The sequence below is a fragment of the Bubalus kerabau genome, chromosome 3, assembly GCF_029407905.1.
Source record: "Bubalus kerabau isolate K-KA32 ecotype Philippines breed swamp buffalo chromosome 3, PCC_UOA_SB_1v2, whole genome shotgun sequence".
In the NCBI taxonomy this organism is placed as follows: Eukaryota; Metazoa; Chordata; class Mammalia; order Artiodactyla; family Bovidae; genus Bubalus; species Bubalus kerabau.
The window spans coordinates 25,635,708-25,645,444 of NC_073626.1; the positions used below are offsets into that span (position 1 = coordinate 25,635,708).

Below are 9,737 nucleotides of genomic sequence, written 5' to 3' on the forward strand. Positions count from 1 at the left end.
TGTAGTGAGAAGAAATAATGAGCTATATACATGGAAACACTAAAACAGTACATATTAGCTATAAAATAAGTTGAGGCCAAATAAGAGAAAAAATGGAAAAGATTTACTCAGCTGATTGAAAATTCAAGTTCAATGATGATATAGCAAATTATAATGAATCCATATGCATACGCTTATTGTGATTGGATGTATATCCTTTCATCTAAAACTTGTTTTTTAGTGATTTCATAGAAATAGACTTTCTACAAAAGCTCCAGAGACATACAAATCTTGACGTGTTATCACTATTACACAAAAACTTGTCATATTATCACTGTTATTTTCATGAAAATGTAAAAATAAATAATACTGGCACTCTGTAAGTGACTTAAATTATGTTGTTTAATGATATAATTTGTTATTTTACTAAAGTAGTTAAAGATCCACCCAGAACTGTGAAGACAGCATGTATTTTTTTCCCAGCTCTTTTTCTGAAAATGAGTGCTTTGCTCATTTGTATGAGCATTTATATGAGCTCATTTGTTGGAGGAGATACTTGGTTGTCTTTGTAATGTGAATTAAGACTAAAACACACAAAGTCCCTGCTTTCCATTAATGCTACTTGTTTCTTATGGTTCTATGGCTATTTTAAAGATAGAAAATGCTACATTTGCTATAGAAGTTAATAACATTAAAAATAAATTCAGTGCATTCCATGCACAGATCATACTCTAATGTGATAAATTTTCAGGGGTTTATTCCTTTGTTTCTTAGCATTTATATTAAGAAAGGCTCACTGAATATTTAGCATTTCTGAGCTCTAAGATACTGAATTTCTCCTGAGTTACTCAGATTACTTTTGTTAAACCAATTAGGAAGTAAATAGGTGAGGAATTGAATAGCACTTAGGAAAAAGTGTCTCACAGTGTGAAGGTGAACATTTCTGAATGTCACAATCTTCTATATGTTACTTTGGTTTCTTATCTTTTACATGGGTAGGTTTTATAGCCCTTCATGTATAAGAGGAAAAAAGTATAGATTTTCCTTTAATTTTACCATAATCTCTAAATAGACTTACCTCGATTATCATATGAAATGTCTAGAGGATTAAGGGAAAAAAATAAAGATTCTTAATTTCTCATAAACAATTTCTGTATTAATTTCTTAGCAAGCTGGGATCTAATTTATTTACCACTTTCTGTTGAGTATAAATTCCGGAATCCTAAAAAAGAAGAGGAAAATATAATGAGATTCTACCTTGACAACTATGTCTACAATATTTTCTTATTAGGTGAAAATCTATTTACCTCTTCCTCTTTTAGATCTTGGAGAAGAAAAATCTTTTGGGGGGAAAAACAGATAAAGTTAACTAACGACCCATCAAGAAATGTTTCATCATTAGTTTCAGTCTAGCTCCTAAGAGATTTTTCTAGTTTCCCAGATATTCTCATTTTCTTTGGATTCTGTTTCAGAAAAGAAAGAGGAAATTGTCAGGGCCCTTTGCTCCTCAATCTTGTTGGTCGAGACAGATGAATCATAGAGATAAGAAGTGGGGAAATGGGCCAACAGTCCAAATGTGGGACAAGCAAAGTGACCAAGTTACCTTTTCTTTCCTCTTGGGGATGTGAATCTATGTGCTTGTAGTGTGTGTGTGTTGTGTCCTTACAAAGAAGTAGAGTGTGTCTTGGAATCTCCTTAGAATCATTGGATTTCTGAATGTTTTATTTCAAATAAGCTTTATCATTTCATTTTATCACTCATGTCAGACCACATGTTCTGATTTGAGGGACAGAGTGTAACTATTTATAATAATAAATACTCAGTATAAAATAAGCCTCTTTTTTGTCTTAAATCAATTTTGGATAGTATGATGTAAGAGTGTGAATATTGAGTTCAGGGCCAAAAATTGGCTTTACTATTCAACTCCTTCCTTTGCTAGGTGAATTTGGATAAGTATCTTAACCCTTTGTGTATCAATTTTATCTTCTAATATGAAGATAAAAATATAAGTTGTGCTCAACTCTTATACTTTATACCTTATAAAGTATCCTCATGTATGCTGCTTCATGACAGCTCATGAATTATGTATTTTATTCTCATTTTACACATCCAGGTAATTGTTTCATTTCAAAAGTTCATTAACTTTTCCAAGATCTTGGCATTAACAGGAACTGGAAAGAATTCTTTTAGTGGTCTTAAGAAGGGAACATATTTGTCTTTTCTCAGAAAAAAATACACTATCTTTCACGTATTTGTATATGCAGAAGGAGACAATTTGGCAATTGGAAATTATAACAACAAAAGACGTGCTATGTAATAAATCATGCTCAAAGGGAGATGAGTTCATTTTATCCCCTCAGGAACACTTTCCTAGTTTTTCTCTAGTATTTCCTAGTTTAATTACCTCTGTCATCCTCATAGTCCAGCAGACCAGCACCTGGACCGAAAAAGGAGAGAGCGCTCCATGATTTTGCTTCTTGAAAATTAGTGGGGCTTTAAGACTCTGAGACCTAATGTAGACATGAACTCCTGATAACAGGTAATTATGGGGAGTTAATTTACTTTGCAGGAACTAAGGACTGTGCATAAGTAGCAGGAGTATGCTAAGTGACCATGCCAGTCACCATTTTCCTATTATTATCTGGGCTGAATAATAATCAAAAGGGGTCTCAAAGTTGCTTTTTCCTTTTGGTGAAATTCTCCCAGTAACTCAGTTCAGTTCATGGAATGATGCATTATGCAAGGTGCTGGAAATGCAATGATAAACAAGACAGATTTGGTCCCTGATTTATGGAAATTTCATAAATGCTTACTTTCTTTTTCTCATGGGTATAAGTACTTACTTTGTTCAGAACTGTATCTTGAGATATCAATTTCTGTGGAAGAATTAAGCAAAAATATTTCTATTAGCCACTTGTGAGAGGTGTTCTTTATCCTGTTTCAACTCTCCTCACTCTAAACCATGCTTCTTTGCTCCCCAAATGGTCTTGATATCATGCATTACTGGTTCCTACCTTTATTCCCATGCCTCCAGTCAGCCTTGTTTTGTTTATCCTTCCATATGACTTACTATTCTTTGAGAGCTTATAGGCACTGAATATGAGAAATAAAGAGGGGATGTGAAATCCCATGGATGGAGGAGCCTGGTAGGCTGCAGTCCATGGGGTCACGAAGAGTTAGACACGACTGAGCGACTTCACTTTCACTTTTCACTTTCATGCATTAGAAAAGGAAATGGCAACCCACTCCAGTGCTCTTGCCTGGAGAATCCCAGGGACGGGGGAGCCTGGTGGGCTGCCGCCTATGGGGTCGCACAGAATCGGACACGACTGAAGCGACTTAGTAGCAGCAGCAGCAGCAGCAGCAGCAGTTGACTAGAAGGAAGTGGGAAAGATGCTAAGAAAATTCCTGAAGATGTCTCATGGCACAGGAATAGGTCAATGTAGATCTAAGCCATATCTCTGTTTCACTGACAACTATTACTCTATATTTGTTTCTTCTTATCAGCTCCCTAATCACTAAAAATATTGAATTCTTTCCATATAATATTAACCAGTGGTATCTACTAGTGTAGTGCCTTCTCTCTTCTGTTTTCTTTTCCTAAGGTAATTTCTCTTGGAGCTCAGATAACTTTCTTTTAGACTATTCATATTATTTCTCTTGTTAAACTCAATGTGATCTTTTTTTTTTCTGTAATGTGAGATGCAGGGGGAATCACTAATAGGTCAGAGATTACATGTATGGAAATGGATTTCCAAAATACTGGCAAAGTCTCTGGATATCTGGTAAATAGGGACAAACTCAGACTGAATCTTGACATTCCTACCTCTGTGGCTTTCATAGAGAATCTCCATTTTCATTCATTGTTACTCACCATTTTGCTTGCGCCGTGTCCATCTTGTTAACAAAATAGCGAGAATGGCAAATCCCAGTAGAGTCAGGATAACAGCCAAAACTATTTCTGAAACGAAAACTCACCTGTAGCTTGTTTATTTAGACACGATCATTATCAGAGACAATTTCTGGGCACCTCTTACATACATATAGACATATCCCCTTCACCCCCTTTTGTGCTACCTCAACTCTGTTCTTCCTTTTTCATCATCTTATTGTCCCCACATATTTTCCCCACCATTTCTTGGCTTTTCTGTTGGTCCTTTTTGTCAGATACTAAGACCCTCAGATGCTTGTACTCTTGGTTTAGAGTGGGAAATCTGACAGATTTCCTCCTCATTGAACTCCTTACTCTGTGGGCAAGAGATGGTTAGCGGAGCCAGTGGCATGTAAAGAAATCCATTGGGATGTTAGAAAGAAATATTAGTTTTATTTTTATGTAACTTATAACTTAAAATTTTATAGACTTTCTGTTTTAAAGTCTGTAAAAATTTTTATAGACTTTCTGTTTTCGTTATGTATCAGTTGAGTAGTATGTTCATAAAATTTGGATTATACATATACAAGAAATGAAAGCTCAAAATTTTTTCATAGGTGATCAAAAAATTTGACTGTAGGCCATTCAGTTCATACTAATGCAAGTCACAGCAGAGGACAGAAACTTCTTATTGAAAAAGACCCCTCAAACATCATTTACCAAGTCCTTATAAGATAGATGTTTATGAGGGTTGCTACTGTGGTCAGTAGGAGAGAGCACAGTGAGACTTTCTAACCTTAGTGTGTGTTTATGTGTCACTAAAGAGAGAATCTTAACAAGATTATATTGCTGTGGTTATGAAGAGCATAGACTGTGGAGGCTTTGGGAGAAGGAAAAAAGGGAAGGAAAGATGGAAAGAGAGAGAGAAAACAAAGGTAGGAATGAGGAAGGATGGGAGAAAGAATGGGAGGAATGAATGAATTAAAGAACCAACCATAAATCTGCCTATGACTGAAAAATGCTGAAGAAAATTAGACTTTGAAGGGCTAAGAAAATTACACCAAGATTAAGGATACTGCAAAAAAGCAATATGTGAATTCACCTCAAGATGTAACAATATACCTCCAATTAGGGCAAATTAGGAAAATGTTTGCTGAGTCTTCTAGGTATTAGGTCAGAAGAGAAAATACTCTTACCAAATAACCTTCAGAGATTTGCTCTTAATATACCACTAAAATGAAGAGCAAACAGTTTGGCCTGTATCATGAAAGTAACAATTTCATATCTGATATGAAATAATCCTTAGGAGAGGAAGGAATAAACACATAGGATATTGGATCAAGCCTCTTGAATCGTGCCTGGAATGTTCTTATGTTAGACCACTAAGAAAATGCTCCTCTCTCTTCCTGAAGAAAATAAGAGGAAGAATTGAGGAAGATTATAAAGTGAGCAATATTACAGGCAGTGAGATAAAATACTGAGGAATTTTCCTATTTCTCCAGAAAATAGCTATTTTCTTTGACCAATTCCAACTCCAGAAACTGAAGGAGAAATCAGCACTCACTGTACAGGTTGAATGTGGGTTTGTTTTCCTCAGGCTTCCAGAGGAATCAATGAAAGTGAAAGGAAGGATATTGAATTTGAAAGAAAGCAGGCAAGAAAGGGAAAGCAGTTGTATTAAAGTTCCCAAAGAGAAGACTCCTGAGCCAGTAAGATCAAGGAGGCCTCAAAGAAGGGGTCAGTTCATACCCAAGACTGCCATGTTCCAGGTATTGTCTTCAGTGGGTTCTGTGTCATCTGGATTTCTTTGTCAGAGGGAGATCAAGATAAAATAAACACCCCAAGCTCACTGTTTCTGAGCAGTATGAACTTGGATGTGGGGGAGGCCCTTGTAAACAAGGATGCAGAGAGTCACAGAGGAATTGTGTGGCTCAGGTTGATCGGACCTAAGCAGACTACAGGAGTATGGCCTATGAAAGTTCTGGAATGTGTGTCATAACAAAGAACTAGAACTTAGAGGCAGGAGGAAAGGAAGAGCATAACCAAGAGGCTGTAAAGATAATCAGAATACTTTGGAGGATCTTAAACTTAGGATACTGGAAGGGAACTTACTCTGTCTGGGCTCTGGGATAATTTCTAATTTTCCAGGGATTTTGAGACCAGAGATTCTGTTTCATTCATCTTTGTAACTCTTGAGGCAGTTAGGGACTTAATAAATGTTTGATGATTAAAAGCAAAAAACATTTCTAGGTTCCTTGAAACAAATGAAGGGTGAATCATGAAGCTGAGTCAATGGAGTTAAATGTAGTAAGGGAAAGCTAAGAGGTTGTGGTGCGAGGAAGAATGAGCCAGTGAATGGGATTTCACAAGCCATTGTGGAGGACAAAGAGAGCAGTAAAACCCCCTTTTATTAAGTGTTTAGGAACCATAAGGCTCTGTGGTGGTTTAGTTGCTAAGTCATACCTGACTTGCGACCCCATGGACTGTAGCCTGCCAGGCTCATTTCTCCATGAGATTTCACAGGCGAGAATATTGTAGTGGGTTGCCATTTCCTTCCCCAATATAGCTCTGTAGTAGATACTTTCCAAGGACCAAGACATTTGATCCCCAATAACCTTCACAATGAAATCCTTTAAGACTGAGACATCTGAAACTGCCCAACCAGCAAACAGTAGAGTTTCTGACTCCAGAGTCCATATTCTGTTTACAAAGCCACAGTTCATTTCAGTTTTGGAGGCCTACTGTCCATGGTGATATATTTTAGACTAAGCAGTAAGGTGCAGGAGGAAGAGAGTAATGCTCTCCAGTTATAGGATTCTCCACCTACCTACTTTGTCTTCTAAGATTGACTTTGATAGTTGAAATCCTTATTTAGCCTATTTTTATGACCTAGATTGATGAAGGAGTCATTTAAAAATTTTACATATATAAATTTAAATTACTAGTATTTAAATAATCACTCCATATTTTGACTCATCTATTTACATAGATTCAGTTCAGTCGCTCAGTCGTGTCTGACTCTTTGCGACCCCATGAATTGCAGCATGCCAGGCTTCCCTGTCCATCACCATCTCCCGGAGTTCACTCAAACTCATGTCCATCGAGTCAGTGATGCCATCCAGCCATCTCATCCTCTGTCCTCCCCTTCTCCTCCTGCCCCCAATCCCTCCCAGAATCAGAGTCTTTTCCAATGAGTCAACTCTTCACATGAGGTGGCCAAAGTACTGGAGTTTCAGCTTTAGCATCATTCCTTCCAAAGAAATCCCAGGGCTGATCTCCTTCAGAATGGACTGGTTGGATCTCCTTGCAGTCCAGGGGACTCTCAAGAGTCTTCTCCACACCACAGTTCAAAAGCATCAATTCTTCGGTGCTCAGCCTTCTTCACAGTCCAACTCTCACATCCATACATGACCACAGGAAAAACCATAGCCTTGACTAGACGGACATTTGTTGGCAAAGTAATGTCTCTGCTTTTCAATATGCTATCTAGGTTGGTCATAGCTTTTCTTCCAAGGAGTAAGCGTCTTTTAATTTCATGGCTGCAGTCACCATCTGCAGTGATTTTGGAGCCCCCCAAAATAAAGTCTGACACTGTTTCCACTATTTCCCCATCTATTTCCCATGAAGTGATGGGACCAGATGCCGTGATCTTTGTTTTCTGAATGTTGAGCTTTAAGCCAACTTTTTCATTCTCCACTTTCATCAAGAGGCTTTTTAGTTCCTCTTCACTTTCTGCCATAAGGGTGGTGTCATCTGCATATCTGAGGTGATTGATATTTCTCCTGGCAATCTTGATTCCAACTTGTGTTTCTTCCAGCCCAGCGTTTCTCATGATGTACTCTGCATATAAGTTAAATAAGCAGAGTGACAATATACAGCCTTGACATACTCCTTTTCCTATTTAAAACCAGTCTGTTGTTCCATGTCCAGTTCTAACTGTTGCTTCCTGACCTGCATATAGGTTTCTCAAGAAGCAGGTCAGGTGGTCTGACATAGATTAATTCTAGTTATATCACAAAGTTATCAGAACCATTGTAAATCCAATAGTCAACTACAAATATTAACCATATAATTTTGACTATGTTAATAGCATACCATAATAGAATTATATAGAATTTGATTGCATAACATTTTGCAAAATAGCTTAATATCTCAGCAGCCTGGTTTCTGAATTGCAGCTATCTTACCATAGCCTAAATGTGAACATGCAGAAAAATTCTAATGGAGAAACATTATAGTTCCTTGATATTACCATTATTCTACTCCTGCCATCATAAATCTGAACCCAAACTCAACTAAACCAAACAAACCTAAACACCCCTTGTGATGGTTAATGCTATATATCAACTTGGCTAGGGTATGTGCCCAGTTATTTGGTCAAGGAGTAGTCTAGATGTTGCTATGAAGGTATATTTTAGATGTGATACACATTTACAATCACAAGACTTTAAGTAAAGCAGGTTATTCTTCATAATATGGCTGGGACTCATTGAATTAGCTGAAGGCCTTAAAAGCAAAGGCTGAGATTTCCTAAAGAAAAAAGAATTATGCCTCAAGAATGCATCATAGAAACTTTGCCTGTGTTTCCAACTTGCTTGGCCTTCCCTGTGGATTTCAAACTCAAGACTGCAATATCAACTCTCTTGTGCTCTTATAGCCTACTCACCAGCCCTAAGATTTCAGACTTGCAAGCCGTCACAATTGTGAGCCAATGCCTTACAATAAATCTCTTTTTCTAGATATATTAATACTTTATTTGTTCTGTTTCTCTGGGGAATACTAATACACCCCTGTGCTAAATGTCTTATTATTGTCAATATGATGTAGTGTACATGTTAAAAAAATTACATATGGGCCCTTTGTATACTTCCAGTGGGGGTGGGGAACATTTGATCTATTTTAGAAAACTGACCACACACAAAAGGAATTCTAAAACACTAACAAGGAAAAAGAAATAATGTAGAAAGAGTTCAGATATGCAACTTTCAATGGATTTGATTTGTTAGTTTGCAGTTTAAGAAATGTACAGTAATGAATAACAAGTGTCACCTTTGATCTGTACACTTTGTTTGCTTAACATTGATAATCAAAGATTACATCTTAAAGGCATACTTGTCCTTTACTTTAGGCATTGGATGAGATGAGAAAATTTAATGTTACTATTGCCAGCCCTTCCCAGAGGGTGCAGTGGCAAAGAACTTGCCTGCCAAAGCAGGAGACATGTCCCAACCCAGAGATTAAACAGTAATTTGAGATGGAATATGCACTCAAGTTCATTGTAACATTGTTCACAATAAACTAAGCAATGGAGACAATCTAAGTTGTTATTCATTGATAGATGGATAATGAAGATGTAGTATACATATATACAGTGGACTATTACTCAACCGTGTAAAAGAATGAAAAATTTCCATTTTCAACAACTGGATTGACCTAGAGGGTGTTCAGTCAGTTCAGTCACTCAGTTGTGTCCACCTCTTTGCAGTCCCATGGATTGCAGCAGGCCAGGCTTCCCTATCCAAAACAAACTCCTGGAGCTTTCTCAAACTCATGTCCATTGAGTTGGTGATGCCATACAACCATCTCATCCTATGTTGTCCCCTTTTCCTCCTGCCTCAGTTCTTCACATCAGGTGGCCAAAGAATTGGAGCTTCAGCTTCAGCATCAATCCTTCCAATAAATAATCAGGACTGATTTCCTTTAGGATTGATTGGTTTGATCTTCTTGCAGTCCAAGGGACTCTCAAGAGTCTTCTCCAACACCACAGTTCAAAAACATCAATTCTTTGGCTCTCAGCTTTCTTTATGATCCAACTCTCACATCCATACATGACTACTGGAAAAGCCATGCTGCTGCTGCTGCTGCTGCTGCTAAGTCGCTTCAGTCA

The 9,737-nt window shown here is 37.4% G+C and overlaps 1 protein-coding gene across 1 annotated transcript in view; it reads right to left on the reverse strand.

Moving 5' to 3' along the window:
* TSBP1 (testis expressed basic protein 1) overlaps window positions 1–5,612 on the reverse strand; it is a 66,560-nt gene extending 60,948 nt beyond the window's left edge. Inside the window, exons 1-7 of the mRNA XM_055574397.1 lie at window positions 5,600–5,612; window positions 3,854–3,952; window positions 2,823–2,855; window positions 2,384–2,416; window positions 1,287–1,319; window positions 1,172–1,201; window positions 1,058–1,078 (exon numbers count right to left, since the gene is read on the reverse strand). Coding sequence (XP_055430372.1) covers window positions 1,058–1,078; window positions 1,172–1,201; window positions 1,287–1,319; window positions 2,384–2,416; window positions 2,823–2,855; window positions 3,854–3,952; window positions 5,600–5,612 — 262 coding nt within the window. The remainder of the gene's footprint in view (window positions 1–1,057; window positions 1,079–1,171; window positions 1,202–1,286; window positions 1,320–2,383; window positions 2,417–2,822; window positions 2,856–3,853; window positions 3,953–5,599) is intronic.
* Window positions 5,613–9,737: the final 4,125 nt, after the last annotated feature.